Raw genomic sequence first — 17,191 nt, 5'->3', positions numbered from 1 at the left:
AAGTTGGTTTGAAGGAAATCGGACATCGTTTGTCGACATCTCATTTTTGGGTTGAAATCTGCTATTTTTGGTTCAAAGGGCCAAATTTAGCTTTTTCGACAAAAAGAGGGTGAACGAGATGTCAGGAAGTTATTCCGCACCTAATTAAGTTGGTTTGAAGGAAATCAGACACTGTTTGTCGACCTCTCATTTTTGGGATGAAATCTGCTATTTTTGGTTCAAAGGGCTAATCTCCAAGCAGATCCTATGGTAGCATAATATAGTATCAAAAGCTGGCAGAGGAGTGAAGCCGGCTTAGGAGTGTGTTTTGCTATCTACATGGCAAATGGGCACCTCTTGGCTAACTATACTCCTTGGCCAGTTTGGTACTATCTTATGCCATTGTAGGATCTGCTTGGAGGCAAATGGGCACCTCTTGGCTAACTATACTCCTTGGCCAGTTTGGTACTATCTTATGCCATTGTAGGATCTGCTTGGAGATTACAAAGGGCCAAATTTAGCTTTTTTGACAAAAAGAGGGCATACGTGATGTCAGGAAATCATTTCGCCTCCATTCAATTTGGTTTGAAGGAAATCAGACTTCCTTTCGCGATATCTATGCTTTATGGAAAAATTGCTGTTCTTGCATCTGAATAGCAAATTTAGCCTTTTCTATAAAAAAAAGGTACAAACATAGGCAAAATACCACTAAGAATATAAAGTTATTTGCAATTTCAGAAGATTCTGTGTCACCATCCAAAAACATGACAACTTCAACACCATGCATATGGTAGGCTTTCTTTTCAGTACTGTAAATAACCTTACGTCACCATGGTAACTTAAAGAAGCAACTGATTTACCCTTCACTCAAAAATATGAATGATGATGGCTGCTGAACTGCCCTAAAAATCATGGACCTCAGAAGCAGATTTTTTCCCAAAGACCACTGTTTATTTCTTGATGATTTGACTGCAGCAAAATAAAGCTTGACAAAATGGATCTAAATCAATAACTGTCTACCTGCAAAATAGAGGCCAACTTGTTCATACCTTTATATACAATGCACAACTGGATGTTGTCCTGTGTTGGCACTAATTCTATCTCAATGGATTACAATCACCAAAATGTTATACATTGCTGTCATTGGTGTCATTAACACTTTAAGTCAGCATTGCATAGCAGGATACACACCAGGTCCCATCACATTATATACCTAAACATTTCCTGGAGAGCATCTTTAACACACAATTAATTCATCCCTCTCCATAGCTACTTATTCAATGGAATTTTGATAAAACACAGAATCCGAACATCAGAAAGTGCTCTGCTTCCTTGTTCAATCAGTCATGCCTCAGGGACTTACAGTTACTGACAGCATACATATAGTCATGAAATATATGATTGCAAGCTATTTGTAGATATGGATATCCAAAATGGTTGCTCACAACATTGCATCTAGGATACTGCATGCTACATATTAGCTTCAACATGACAATTACATCTACAGTCCAAAGAGCTATGATTTCAAAGCATCTAACGTTACATCTGAGTCATAATAAATGCCATAGTACCACAGTGCATCACAGAAAGGCACGCTTCGAGTTCTACTAGCTGTTTATCTTTTTACAGACTCATTGTTTATGCATGTTGAAGAAATTGGGACTTGGTTAGTGTTCATTATAACTCTGCCATCTGCAGGTAGAAGCAGGTAATCCATTGCATAATCAGCTTCTCATCTGCTGTCATCTCATGTGCGCTGATGGCAAAAGCGATCAAATATTTGGAAAAAAACACAAGTTTAAGTCTTTTTGTATACAATTTCACCTTTATGTTTGCAACTATTTTTGTGTACATATGTAAAAACATGAAAATTCATTAATTACAGTTATGTAATGAACTGATACGGAAAAAATGAAGCAAGTCCAAATAAAAGCTTAAACTATCAATTTTCTGTCCTTATTATCACCATCATCATGTAATTGAGTCAGCTTTGCAATTCCAAAGACTCACACTAGGTCTCAAACATAGGTCTCTGACACGGACATCTCTCACACATGTCAGTACAGTTTAAGCTGAAAAGGACTACAACAGGAACATGAGATTATTTTTTTGAAAATCAATTCATCAGGAATTGCTCATATACATGTACCTAAAAGTATCGCATCTGAAACACACATCTACAATTACACTAAGTAACACTGTTCCTTGTAGCCAACTTAGAATCTAAAGCTAAGTTAAATATAATATTTGATAGAACACAGAACATTAGAAAGTGCTCTGCTAACTTGTTCAATCTTTCATGCTTCGAAGAACACTTGCAGTTATTAATAGCATACCTATTACTGCCACCCACTCCATTTTTAGAAAAGCATTTAAAGTCAACGTAGCTATGTCCTACGTCGTAAGTTCTCTTAAACTTGTACAATTGACATGACAAATCTAAATTGATAAGATCAAAGATAAATGGAACAAAATCAATATTAACATTATACAGGATTCAGCTTTTTCTACAAATGTCTGCATTCATATGTTACCAGGCACATAAACCATAAACTCACCATACACTCACCATGTGCTATATGAGCTTTCTGATTCTTCAACAATGATAAACCTGCGTAAGATAGCTTCTGCATCCTCCTCCTCATCTTCATCATCTGATTCTACACCATCTTCTGTCATGTTCAAATCTTTCATTCCATTAATATCTTCCACACTGACACTGACAGCTGAGGAGACATGTGCAGAATCTCTTGGAGGAAGATCAGGGAGCATGAGGCCACTGATGTTTCTACTGCTAAACAGAGTGTGCGCAAACAGAAGCTCTGTTTGTACGTTGTCAAGCTTGGACATGAGCAGCGATATGGCACCAAGATTGGCAACAGTTTTGAATGACTGTATGGACTCTAACAATATAGCATGTTCCTTTATCTTAGTCACAACGAACTGCTGCATCTCCTTCAGCGCTAAGCCTTTCTCCTCCTCAGCCCTCTTCTTAAGGCAAAGGGCATCAATTGCTTGCCTTCTCAGTGACCGTGGAATGTCTCCTTCTGCCTGCAGAAAAAATAGGACAGAAAAGTATCAATGACACAGCTCAAATATAGAGAGCTTAATGGTCCTAAGCTGCACAAGTGATATTCTATGACTTATATTGTCTACACTATTTTAAAGTATAGACTCTGATTCAGACAACTTACCAACACATCTAATTGTGAGTAATACTGCCATGTTGGGTTGCAGGCATCCACAAAGTCAATCGTCTGAGGGAATCTGATGGGGTCCTGGGGAGTTCTTGCAATGTTCTGGTATTTCTTGATGGACTTCTGAATCTTATTGTTGATGGTTTTGATTTGCCGGGACAACTTGGTAGCTATAGCCTGCCCATCTAAACAAAAAGTGATTAAAGATGTTCAATAAAAAAAAGTCTTAAGCAAATGTGATGATCAAAACCATTGGAAAGAGATCAGAGCTTTGTTCAAGGAAATGGACACAGATTGTATACACTGTCATACTGGGGCTTATGCCCATTCAGCATTATTTTAACAAACCTGGATATTTCCTCTTCAAAGACAACAAGAAGGTTCTCTCCGACGCTTCCCTCCACAGCTTTTCCAAGACCAGCTTTCTCTCCTCCGTGTCAACATGGAGGATCGTTGCCCTGTACTCTTCACTATCCTCTTTCCAGCGACTGATGCCCCTAATGCCCTCTGTGTCAGTGAGCTTTTTCTCCAATCTGAAAAATAAGTTAGACACCTTTAAGTATAAGAACAGGACAATGTTTAGTGAATACTGTGTTTTCGTGTAACATGAAAAGAAAGCACTATTATTATGCACCTAAAAATCCTATGTAATTGCACATTTAACAACTATTCTTTTCCACTTTTTTGGAGTTGACATTTGTGTCTTTACATCTGTCTAGTTGTCCTCAACTCTCTCACCCTAATCCACTACTTCACGATGTAAGTAGTAAAATTTGATACTAAGGTAATGTAAACTTAATTCAATAATGCAAATTTAGTCATTAAATCTATAGATTTACTATCTAATTATGTTCATCTATGCCATTTTTACCTTCTGCATTCCAATATTTCAGTCAAAGCTCACACAAACATCAGGCTATAAATGGTAATCCAGAAAGTCCCCACTGCCGTTGGAAAATTTTATTCTCAGGCCCAAAGGAGCACATGTGCACATTCTTATCCCAATTACATGTGTCTAGTTACGGCACGGGAAGACCTAAGGTCTAAGGGTAAGGTAAGTGAACCATCATGACTCCTCATTCATTGGACCCTTTCACAAATCAATGATCACTATAACCATTTTGCTATAACATAAAGTATATGATAAGGTTGACAATACCTTATGACATTGAATCAGAATGCCAAAAAAGAGCTACCACTTAGGTCATCATGATAGGAAAGAAAATGTTGCACTTACTCCCTGTAGCGAGCCAACAGTGCTGTACGAAGACTTCCATCTCTGCAAGACTGAATCTCCTCTCTGTTGAATAGACATCCGGGCACATTAACCACTGACCATTTCCAAAGGGTACATAATTGTCATCAGATGTTCTCACTACTTTGACTGAATGATCAATGACAGTTATAGTTTGTATGATTTACAAGCATGTTCCACTGAAAATATTGATTTTGTCTTTATAACAGCGTAGTCATTATTATACATTAGCTATGCCATTTCTGATCTACTTACCTTAATGATACAAAGGCAGACAAGTTTAAGACATATGCCTTCTTCCATTGTCTCACTGTGGCTGGAATAGATGAGATCAACCAAGTTAATATTATGTAGGAAATCAGTGTTCCTCTGCTACAATGTAATGTTAACTATCAATGAAATCTAATACTCTGACCATATGTTATACTGTTACAGTTACAGTAGTTAATAAACTGAAACCCATATTCCAGAAGCAACGTTATAACATCTCAACCAGCTGTTGTCAACAATCTCCACTCAGAATTCAACATCACTGTAACCGTTTCAGTTAACTACTTAACAAATTTCAAATGGCAGGCAAAGCAGAGTCCTTACAGCTTGGCTTTTCTTTATTTCTTGCAGTGATGGTGTCGATCTCAGCTTGTCTCCACATCTCCACATCCTCTTCAGTCACTGCCACTGTCAATATGACATTTGGTATATGTTAGCAGCAAACAGCTTTGGAAGCAATGTTGAGCTGATTATTACTCCATTTCCTTATCACTGTCAGCTAGTCTTATTTCTTTTTATATTAGACAAAATATTATGTTTTTACTTTCAATTATTTTTCATTATGTCAGCTCTGACAGGAATGCCAGGAACCCTATTTCTAACAAAAGTAGTTGGCTCAAGCTATTTAGTATTGTTCATTTACTCTATGCTAGTATATGTATGGGAGTGTAACATTCACAAACCAGTATAATGTAGGAACGTGGCTGTTTTTTTTGGGGGGGGGGGGGGGGGTCCGCGATTTTCCCTGCAGAGACGGCGGAAACTGGCTATCACGGCAAACTCCCTTCCACAGCAAACTCCCTTCCTCGTCAAACTCCCTTTCCCAGCACAAGAGAACATAGCCAACGTTGAAAATCGCGGACCAACACCCCCCCCCAAAAAAAAAGGCCCCGTTCCGAAGACTGCAATATGGAGTCTAGTCCATAGCAGATACCTGATTGGAGCAAACAAGCTTGACATCCCTCTTGCCAAAACTCAATTGTTGTAAAAAGAATACACTGTACCTTGAGACTGGTTCAGAAGAGTTGCAATTTCATTTTCTGCCATGTTGTGTGTTGCCACAGCCTTGTCAAACGACTGCATGATGCTCATGGCTGTAGAATTACAGGGATTCACGTAACACAAACAAATTAGTAAAACTGTGAGTTCCACTGATAATATTCCCAATCTCCCCTTGCTTCATCCCTGATGCACCGGTACACAATCAGGGAATTTAACAAGCAACTTAAATTACTGTAGATTCTCAACTTTGGTTCAGAGAGTAGATATTAAGTGTAACAAAGGTGATAAAAACAAATGACAACCGTGTAAGGTGGTTGCTGATCTGTGGATAACCAGTATTCCCCGCCTCTAACAATTCTACGGCTTCATGGTTTATGACAAGTATGGGTATCTCAATTTTGTCATATTTGCAACTTAAGTCACAGTGACTTCAAGTGAGCATCTGACTGCGTGATGTATGTAAATGTTTTTCTCAATACCAATAGCCATTATAGTATGTACAAAAGACATGTACCGGTAGACATTTTTCGCCATACCAGTAGCCATCATCGTATTATGTAAAACTAATTGTGGTCTGAAGACGAATCTTATTGTAATATCATCAACATTTTTGTATATAGATGGCTAAAACTTACGCATATCTGAAACTTTCCTCCTGGCATAATGTAGCAAAGCATCTGTCAGGAGGTCTGTGCGGTGACTGGGGGTCATTTCTTTGGTAATCGAGCTAAATCTCCGCAGGAATGACCACAGCCTCTCAACACATTCCCCATCAGTCAGGCCAAATCCCTCCAAGCGTCTAGGGCTGTAGAGGACCTATTATCCAAATTGTCATAATTGGAAAGTTAACATCACAGTAACTCACTACACTTTTGCTGACACCATGCCTGCACTCGGGTGCAGGTAATGTAATAAAAGATTGAATTAATTGCACATTAGAGCACTCATTTTCTTATACTTAGTAGAAGTTTGGTTGAAAAGTCTCAAGAAAATGCTCAAGAAAATTAAGAATTCTTTATTTTGCATTTTGTGTTGATTTAGTAGATTACTGCATTGCCAAATGTCATTTACAAGATGCAAATCATTGAAATGAAAAATTAAATGAATGCACAAAGATGCTGCCACTCCGCTATGCGATCTCACATGGAAATATTGCTGATAATGTTAAGTTGTACCTGACAAGAAGCCTTATGTCCATAGCAGTGAAATATCGGAATGGCAAATTTGACGCTGTCCAACATTTCATCCATACCTGCATTCTAATAGAAAAAAAAAAGAAAAATTATAAGAACAGTTGCATATGATGCTCAAAATGTAACAATGATATACAACAGTTTTGGACTTAATTCAGCAAAATATACACCATTCAAAAAAAATACAATTCTTTCTCATAATCAAACAACTATTCCTGCTGATGCTGTGTCTGCAATGCCAGACAATATACCCATGCAGTGACAGATGAAAAAATCCACAATTTTGCCCGGCTAGATTGGAAATCTCAATCACATTAGTATGCACAAGAAAAAGACACGATGAAAGCTATGTTTAAGAATGAGGTCACTCACACGTAGATGAGATGTCATGATGCATGCGATGTCATACATGACAAGCAGTTTTACATTAGTCCCTGGTTGGACTGACGACAGAAGCTGCTGTATCATGTATACAGGATATCCCAGCCTACATCAAGACCAAAAAAATCAAAAGGGTTTACAAAATTGCAGGGTTAAAAAGAACTTACTAGTCTCTACCAGACTTACCATTGACTGAAAAACAGTTGAATCAGAATACAGGAGTTGCTATATCTATATGGTCAATAAAAGCCATGTTAAGTCTCGATTTACTGAGTTACAATCGTATGGTATTCTCCTAGTCTGGCCAAGTAATGATGTAATATGTCAGCCAGTGTAGAAGTCTGGTGAAGAATAACTGACTACACTGATTATCTATAACAAAACATGACATATATATTGAACCATAGATATGAATCAAACCTCTTCAACAGACGAAATTCTGACTGTATCATTGCCATTAAATTGCTAGACTCTGGACCTCGTATGCCCATCAGTGCTTGACATGTAATGGCCATTACCATATCTCTTACCAAAACATTATCATCCAAACAAACATTAAGCAGAACAGAAAACAGATTTTGAAATAAAGGAAAGCTTAAGCCAAACCTTTCACCGTGATGCATATTGAGGAATTTCAATGGCATGCTGTGGCGACATACCGCCCCGAAAACCCCTGTTACATGCAGTTTTTCCTGTCTCCCTTTAGACCGGACTGAGCTGCCAGCCTTAAAGTTGTTGCAATCCTGCATAAAGCAACATTTAATACAGTTCCTGACACATTGGCTACACATCAAAATATATCTTAACTTCTGTACATCAGGAAACTGAAGGGTGAATCTATGACTGTATCTATCACAGCAATGATGGAAAGACCTTTTATGCATACCTACACAGGATACCATGGAGGAGCACTCCTCATTTTCTTCATTTCAATCTGAGTTTTGTTAAACACAGAAAACTTAACTTTGAAGCCTTCATTTGACAGGTGAAAAAAAACATATTTTCATCCATTTGAAAAATTATGTGGACCACTGCAGGTTTAGTAATGTAAGTGGCATGTCAGCAATTATAATCTGCACAGCCTTAGCCTAACCTCTGCTTGGAGAGTAAGTGTAAGGTGCATTACTGACTACATCATATGTAAAACATATATTAATTAATTTTCATACCATTAATCTTGAACATGAAGATGCAAGCATGAAAGGATAATAACAGCCACTTCTAATATTTGTTTATTTTTTACCCTAATATTATAATAGTAATAAACCATTCATCATCATCATCAATGTCACATGAAACAGGTAGACATCACAATCACCTCATCTGGTTTAACTTCCTCTGAGTAGGTGGACATGAAGTCCTGTACAGCGGCATCGTCAAGGAAGTAAAGGTCCTTGTGCAGCGGTGCTCTTGAACTGCTACCTGCGGTCCTTTTTCGCACAAGGCCGAAGTTCGCATCAAGCGACACCATCAGATTCCCATCATCCTATTGTTTAGAAAAAGTTTTGTAAAAAAGTAACAATTTAGAAAAAGTATAAATATTTATTAATAGATGAGGGTTAGGTATAGAATAAGCACAGAAAAATACATCGGTTTGCTGTGGAAAAGACAATCATACAGTTCTTTACACTGTTATAGACATTTGAAATGCATGGAAAAAAGTCCTAACCTTTGGACAGGCAGGGCATTCAGTCCCACTGCCTGCTTGTGAGCAAAGATGCTGCAGAGTCCTCTTCCTATGTATGTAGTGGTGGAACTCTGCCATTGGTTCCCCAATCAACGCCTTGTACAAAAGGTTTACCTTACAGAGAATAGAAAGCTGTCACTGCAATGCTTCACACATCAGTGCTAACATCCCATATATATGACTGTTTGGATGAAGAACCCCATATACCATTTGCAAGTAATGCCCATGAATGACTGACAAACTATAATGCAGAACTAAGGTGTGCGAGTGCTTTAATTTAAGTTGTGCATTAGTTATATCATGGATAGCAATGTTTGCTATATATGTGTCACCACATTTTCATGGTGTATTTAAATGTCACCATCATTATATGTGGATATACCAAGCAGATGATTATATAACTTTATCTTACAGAGAATTACATTATGTTACTGTAACATCATCTTATGGATGTTTAGGTTCTTTAAAATCTTGTTTTGGATAAGGTCCTGTACTAATCCGATAATGTACTCTAAAAGAGTCTGGGCCCAAAAAATAATTGGGTATCAAGATGTTTGTTCAGGTGCATGATAAATTCCCTTTCATCACCCCCACCTGATACAAAAAGGATCTGAGATGTAAAGTTGCGTATTACGGTCATTAGTTTCCAATGAGCCATTCTATTACATTTCTGTGTCCTGATTGCTGTGGTCATTATTTTGTCGCTCAAAGGGGCTTGTAACAGATATTGGGTCATTGCAATTTGAAATTCAATGATTATCATTGTACCCGTTTGATTTTGATGTTAATTGGATTTGCGGACATAAGAGGCGCGCATTTTAACACTCAATCCAATGGTATGGTCTAATTCAGGTATAAGAACATGTACGACGAACCTCTTCTGTACAATATGGTGAAAACACATCATGAATTCTCTGTACGGTAAAAAATAAGAAACAGAGCCAAAGGCAGTGATGAAAGTGAATTTCAATATGAAACACAGATAATCAGTTACCTTCATATGTGTAATATGTAACCTGACCTGCCCAAACACATTCAAAATGATCTTTTACCTCAGGTACTGAAAGATTATGCCTCCACCGCAAGGCGTTACAAAACCCTAGCACAGACACTTGACACTCCAACGTCAGTGCAGTTAGCCACTCTAGCAAAGATGTCGAAAATGCCGTTTGGGGTCTATCAGCGCTGGCTGCCCACAGCCCAAAGCGAAGAAGGGTGCAGGCCTCTTCCTCGTGGGAGCATACATAAACTCTCCAGAAGGAGTGTCGACCTGAAAACGGGTTAAACATAGCAGTGATATGGTTAGACTGAAGTCCTGGCCTAACTTAATATCACATACAAATTTATACTTTTTGTTGATGATAATGTCCATAAAGCACACCCAATGTGCCTATCACCTGTTTGTAGGTAAAAAATCTATTAGATGAAAATGCTCCAAATCCCCTCATCTGTGTCAAAACTGTATTGTCACATTATGTCCAAAGCTTGGATTTTGCTATTGCTTTCATATTGCAATAATAACATCAAGTTATTGCCTTAGCTGGTTGCTGCACCTACTAGTAAGTCTTTTAGGTTAAGGGCACACGAGTACACTTTTGTCAAAACGTTAGTCTGGAGGTTTGTTTTAATCATGATAGTTACACACCTGCTTCTTAGAGATCAGATTAGAAATAGCAGTATAAGGCCACACCAGTTTCATTAGTTGCTTCTGACAGATTCAAATGTCCATTTTTTTTTTCATTTTCCAAAAATAAAATGGTGGCAGTGTTGGCATTCCAGTGGCAATGTTGGAATTCCGGCCAGAGAGGCATTGTTGGAATTCCAATGAAGGAGGTAATGTTGGATTTGATAGCCTGAGAGAGGTAGTGTTGGGCAGTGCCACTGGAATTCCCATTAGAGTAGTGTAAGAATGTGTACCAAGAAAGCAAACATATTGAAATACTTCTCAGTATTGTACAAGATTATCTGCTGGCAGGATGGTGTTGGGTGCCCGGCTTGCCCAACATCCATACATGTCCTTGCGCTTGCAATTTTGCGTGTAACCAAAAAAGTAAAATGTATTTCACAGTTCCTAGATTATTTTTGCAGACAGAATACAATAATAGACAATTTGGCACGCCCCCGAGGCATGGCCAAAAATTGAATGTCCTTTCAGTCAGACTGCATCAATTGAAAGTTACTCATATGGTGAAATTGAAGTGTACCAAAACTGAACTTCTAAGGCAAATGAAACTGTTTGCTGCACCTGTGCTGTCGAAAACATTGAAGGGCTTCAGTATTCTGTTAGCACAGTCCTTGTGGTCTGGTCTCTCTAGGATGATGTTCTCAGAGGTGGTAGGTTCAAAAGGTTCATACTGGTAATAGTCCTCCTGGAATAAGAAATAAAATGGTATGCTGTGTAAAGCTTAAATTTCTATGCACCCATTCTCACCCACTAAATGTGGTAACATCCTATGGAAATTTTAAAAACATCACTCTTGCAAACTCTCAGTCAATAACTCTCAATATGAGGCTTAGAAGTTACTAGTAGAGATGTCTTTCCTCAGTCTTCCAGCTTTGACAGTTTCCAAATGCACAGTTAACAACAAAAGATCCATACTCCAAGCCCTTAGGATAGCTGGTAATGACTAGCAGTTAGCAAAAACATTATATGACAGTACATACATATCAATACTGATGGCAACATACCTGCAAGATGTAACAATTAAATCTAAAGAAAAACAAAACATATGCACAACTAGTGTTTCATGACCCTGTACATGTACCTCTATCACAAAATTCCAGCAGATTTTTTAGGATTAACTCATAACATTATCTAAGCAAAATATCAACATCCTTATCAGTACTCTTAATGTACATAATAATGCTTTTCTTATTTTGAAAATACATGTAAGTATCAGTGACTATGCAAATTAAGTTGAAATGAGCACAAATTGATTTTTTGTCAAACATATGTATCAAATGGATATCTGTTTCAATCCATCTTGATTTATCCAGTTTCAAAAGGCATGTACATACCAGCCATTGCTTTGGGTGATGTGATGGAGTGCTGTGACATTTCACACAGCACTCCGGGCAATAGGTTACAGTTGGGCCACACTCCTCGCAGCTTATGGGGGAACTTTCCTCTTTGCTGCAGATGGAACACAAGTAGCTGGCTGGTGCCGCCATCTGTGTGGCTGTTTCCAGGAGACGATCTCTCAGCTCCTCCCACTTGGCCAGCTCTTTCTCTTTCTCTGCTCTATATCTATTTGATGAGACTGATGCAGTTGTAGGTTGGTCCAGCTCAACCGGATCAGCAGGTGGTGGCAAGTATGCTTCTGGCTGCTGAGATGGCCCAGTTCCAGGTACCTCAACAGAACTTGAACCAGGCAGGTAGACGAAGCCATGCTCCTTAGAGCCATCCAGGCGGCATGAAGTTATCGGGAATCTAGGCGTCCTTGGCCTGGAGCAACTGATGCCCTCAAACTTTCTCTTTCCCATACCTGAAGGTTCAGAAGGTGAAAGAGGTCACTTTACATTTGAATACTGTCTACCATCCATTATAACACCCAACAACATCCTATAAAACATTAAATGTAAAGTTGTGCAAGGATGTAAACAGGCCACATGCAATAGAATTATACTGTAGATGATCTTGTAGTGCTTAATTCATATTTCCTATTTGCAATATGAACAAGCAGTGTATGGGGCACTGTGATGCAAAACATTTTATCAGGTGTTCCTGTTCAAAGCTTCTATGATTTCTACTTGGCCATTATAGATTTCCCACAATCATCACACTTTACAACTTGTAAACTCAGACATTAGTATTTTGCTTTTCATACACTTTTTTTGGCACATGTATCCATCTGGCTTTTGTCAGCTCCAAAAATATACAACTGGGTTACCTAAAACCTGTTATGGGGTTCATCAAGGAGCTTTTATTTCATTTAATCATCTGGCACTCATTTCCATGCAGGCTTAAATGTTGAACGCTTTACTGCCATTAGCTAATTTTTGCCTTGAATATGTGCACTATCACTTGCTCTTAATTTAATTGTCATGATAGTTAAGATGCTATATTTCTCCTAAGTATCTGATCATGGAATAGCTTAGAAATATAATAAATATATGCTCAGGAACATGTCATCTTTTATTTTTAAACTTGTAGACCTATGAAGCCTTCCAAAATTTTTTGGGGATTTTCATCACAAAAATGGTTGTTTGTGGCTACTTTGTACATGGTAACATGGAAATAATCCAATTTTCTTCCAGGGAAAGGAACAGGGCAAAATGTCCCACCTAACATATACTTAGGTGAGGATACAGTCAGTAACTGTTAACGTTATTGCAGGGATAATATCACTGGCTGATGAACACAGTAGTAGTGAACATGACTACTATTCCAATACATTATACATCCACACATCAGATGCTCTTAAGATTTTGGTAGTTTTTAGGTCTTCTCTATTAGCCACTACAATTGGATTTCTTTAATTTGTTATTTTGAGTCAAGGAGTGACAAATCAGAAAGATTAGGCTGTTGTGTAAGCTAATATATATAAGGCAGGCACAAAAATCAGGCCATACCAAGCTTAAAGCATGCTTAAAAATCAATTCTACACAAGATATTTGAAGTAGGCAATCCACATTGGTTGGAAGTATTGAATAAAGGTGTAAAAAAACAAAATTTGTGGGTCTTAGTGGCAAGTTTGCAGATGTTGACGCAGTGGAGCACCAAATCTGGTGTTTTGTGCACCCTTTTTGACAGATTAGCCGAGAGGCTCGGTGGGTGTCACTCCACCGTCATGCCCGGGGCCGTGCATGGCGAGTATCAAACTCAGGAGCTAGTGATTCTGATTCAAACGGCGGCTCCGAGTCTCCTTACAAATATGTGTACCAACAGATGTAAATTCTCAGAAATTTGACAAAGCAATTCACACGTACCAACGGATCTATGCGTCATACAGGAGTTTGCAATTTTCGGGTATATGATAATAGCTACACCTCATCAAACCACCTTGTTTGCTTCGCTCACTCTGTGGTTTTATTCGGTGGTTATAGCAAAGGCCAAGGCGTTACTATGACACCATATACACCTTGGGCCGGGTCATTAATCCTTAATTATAGAATGGTACAGTCATTTATTCTCGTACAATACACATTCACCAAACTTAAGAAAGAAACAAACTTAATATTCTTCTTAATCTTTCTTTCAATCTTCAGAACAATGCCTGGTAATACATAAAACCTCAGACCTTGTTCAGAATAACAAACAAACAGTTGTATGTCAGTAATACATTGTTACTTGGACCATAGCATGCAGGTTATAAAATGAACCTCTCTATATATAATAGTCTGGGGCTAGAGTTTGCATATGAGTATATAAATCAAGCACCATGAAGCTGGTGTCTAGCAAAATAATACAAGGACAACAACAAACAAAAATTAAAAGCTACATAATCACCATCACGTTGGTATGTGTTTAAACAAGTTGTTTCTACTATAGTCAAGATACACCTGGCCTGTTGACATAGGACTGTGAGTCCTTGAAAATAAATTTTCCATACCGTATCCAACTTTAAAAAAAAATCAGGGAAGTGGAGATGTTATTTGCATAATGATCATTTTGCAACTCTGTTTTCGAAACGCTTTGTGAGGTCAAGGTTAACTTTACACCCCACAGTTACGTTTACTTTGGAATGTAATCTAATAAAGAAGGAGAATATGAAACCTGAGGCCAATTAAGTTATCACCCAATTCTAGTCTGTCCAGCCACACCTGGGCTTATTTCAATGTCATTTTAACTGTCTCATACACACACCGTGTGAATTGTATAACGTCCTTGGCCAAGGTGATACTGTAACTTACGTTAAACGTTAACATTAACGGTATATCATGCGCCGCACTTGGCGGTTTGTTGGTGGCAGAAAACACACGATAGACAAATATGCCATCTCCCCGTGTAGATTACGGGTAAATCATAACAAATGTTAGATATTAAAGACGAACCTTTGTCAGCGAGTAAACACTACGTGAAAATGGCCGACGCACCAGCTAGGAGGTACTGCCGCAGCTGGGATGACCCCGTCCCATACCGGCACGCACCGCGCGAGACTTCTTCAGACTTACGTTGACTTCGATATTATCGTAAAGAACTTCCCGTTGACGGTCGAAAGGCTCGATCTTATGCGATACTATCGGCTTAGAATGACTCCCACTTAACGATACTATCGGCTAAGTATACCAGAAACGGGTGGTTACTCTGTCACATGATATACTAATATCTTCCTATTTCAATGTACTGACCCAATGCAGCTGCTAAGTCTCCTTGGTTTGTGTTCTTCCAATGATATTCATTAAAGATTTATTTCTGGGGTGTTATTCACTTGACATCGGAATGTTACTTGCATAATTTGACCAATGATACTTTTATCTGTAGTTCCATAGACATTAGACAATATGAATAGTGGTAGCCCCCATGCAGCAGCAACAGTTAGTCCCCAGGGTGGTATGATATTTTCATTCAATCCATCCAACCCAAACCTAAATCTCCTGTAGTATCTAAGCCAAATTTAACAGCACAATTTACTATGAAAAATGTCCTTGTCAATCCCATTTATAGATGGCAAGCTGCTGGCAATGGAAGCTTTGAAAAGTTCAGAAGCTGTTGTAGTCAGAGCAAACACCCAGCAAACATCCCCGCAAACCAATGAGCAGTTGCTTAGAAGGGGAATTTCATCATATATTTGCCGCGACAAAATGCAACAAACGATACTGAATTCAAAACAGAACAAAGCTAAGCCTCCACCACTTAACCCTGCCTGTACCATAGATTAAGCAGGCCCAAAAACCAAGCGAATATGACTAGCCCAAAACAACAAATTACCTGTATATAGTATGATTGCCAACAGGGTAAAGGAACTTGTACCGGAACTTAAAACTCAGTACTATACAGCTCTAGAAACACCACAAAGAGTAATAAGCAAACTCCAATTATACCTGACCAACAGATATATAATCTTGTACACTCCCGTCATCTGCCAAACTGTCAGTGCCACTAAGTAACCTGATACATTGAAGGTGGCCCAGGCCAGATGATGGTTCTACACCCAACCATAATCTGTTTTTAAAACCAAGCAGATATTGGGAGGATGCCCCAACCACACAAAAACAGGGTCAACCTATACAGTATCAAGTTCAAGCACTAGGAGGCCCAAAATCAAACCTGACCACCAGGACACCACAAACAACTCACGTACCAAATAGCAACATAATGGTACCTTGCGTTCCGGAGATACAGCGCACGCCCCGTGCCCGCACAAAAGGTAACCTAAAATGTCAAGTTCAAGCACCAAGGGTGCCAAAATCAAAATTGAGCATTATTCAGCCACCGCCGACGCATGTGCCAAATATCATCGCGCCAGCACCAGCCGTTCAGAAGATATAACTCCGGAAACACCCCTCCCGGACACAAAATTCGACCTGCCGGGTCAAGTTCAAACGCGACAAGGCCCAAAGTCAATCCTAGGCAACAGGCAACAACCCCCCACCCATGCACCAAAAATCGTCGCAATGGCGCGTATCGTTCCGGACACACAGCGCCAAACGTGCCCCAAAAACACAAAAAATGCCACCTTCAATGTCAAGGTCAAGCGCCAGGAGGCCCAAAATCACACCTGAGTGTCAGGTTACCACCCCCAACCCACGTACCAAAAATCGTCGTGCTCGCACCATCCGTTCACGAGATACAGCGCCCTACATCCCCGGCTACCGAAAAGTTTCCACCAGCATCAAAACCATACCTGCATACATGCAGGTAATAAGCAAACTCCAATTATACCTGACCAACAGATATATAATCTTGTACACTCCCGTCATCTGGCAAACTGTCAGTGCCACTAAGTAACCTGATACATTGAAGGTGGCCCAGGCCAGATGATGGTTCTACACCCAACCATAATCTGTTTTTAAAACCAAGCAGATATTGGGAGGATGCCCCAACCACACAAAAACAGGATCAACCTATACAGTATCAAGTTCAAGCACTAGGAGGCCCAAAATCAAACCTGACCACCAGGACACCACAAACAACTCACGTACCAAATAGCAACACAATGGTACCTTGCGTTCCGGAGATACAGCGCACGCCCCGTGCCCGCACAAAAGGTAACCTAAAATGTCAAGTTCAAGCACCAAGGGCGCCAAAATCAAAATTGAGCATGATTCAGCCACCGCCGACACA

General features: G+C 39.2%; 1 protein-coding gene across 2 annotated transcripts; it reads right to left on the bottom strand.

Moving 5' to 3' along the window:
• Positions 1 to 763: 763 nt before the first annotated feature.
• On the bottom strand, positions 764 to 12,482 carry LOC118432096. 2 transcript variants are annotated; one of them, XM_035843615.1, is made up of 16 exons: positions 11,983 to 12,477; positions 11,210 to 11,333; positions 10,017 to 10,234; positions 8,947 to 9,078; positions 8,596 to 8,763; positions 7,884 to 8,020; positions 7,269 to 7,383; positions 6,879 to 6,962; positions 6,339 to 6,519; positions 5,706 to 5,795; positions 5,026 to 5,109; positions 4,687 to 4,747; positions 4,414 to 4,476; positions 3,525 to 3,709; positions 3,174 to 3,361; positions 764 to 3,030 (listed from the first exon to the last, which is right to left on the bottom strand). In XM_035843615.1, exons 1-16 carry the CDS (start codon positions 12,445 to 12,447, stop codon positions 2,545 to 2,547), a joined length of 2,781 nt encoding a protein of 926 aa, XP_035699508.1. In that variant the 5' UTR covers positions 12,448 to 12,477; the 3' UTR covers positions 764 to 2,544. The 2 variants fall into 2 exon arrangements, with proteins under 2 accessions (XP_035699508.1, XP_035699509.1); XM_035843616.1 differs by lacking the exon at positions 3,174 to 3,361 and having other exon boundaries at positions 2,845 to 3,030; positions 11,983 to 12,482.
• Between the last annotated feature and the right edge of the window lie 4,709 nt (positions 12,483 to 17,191).

This window comes from Branchiostoma floridae, chromosome 15, assembly GCF_000003815.2.
Source record: "Branchiostoma floridae strain S238N-H82 chromosome 15, Bfl_VNyyK, whole genome shotgun sequence".
NCBI classification, from domain to species: domain Eukaryota; kingdom Metazoa; phylum Chordata; class Leptocardii; order Amphioxiformes; family Branchiostomatidae; genus Branchiostoma; species Branchiostoma floridae.
The sequence above is the reverse complement of the archived record's forward strand: the minus strand, read 5'-3'. Positions and strand labels throughout refer to the sequence as shown.

Bases quoted from the DNA above. Each gene is read 5' to 3' on its own strand.
- LOC118432096 (XM_035843615.1), bottom strand. From the start codon at position 12,447: ATGGGAAAGAGAAAGTTTGAGGGCATCAGTTGCTCCAGGCCAAGGACG. The intron at 6,963-7,268 runs GTGAGTGACCTC...TTTTTCTATTAG, and splicing joins TCATGACATCTCATCTACGT to AATGCAGGTATGGATGAAAT. The intron at 4,477-4,686 runs GTAAGTAGATCA...TCTATTCAACAG, and splicing joins TCTGCCTTTGTATCATTAAG to AGAGGAGATTCAGTCTTGCA.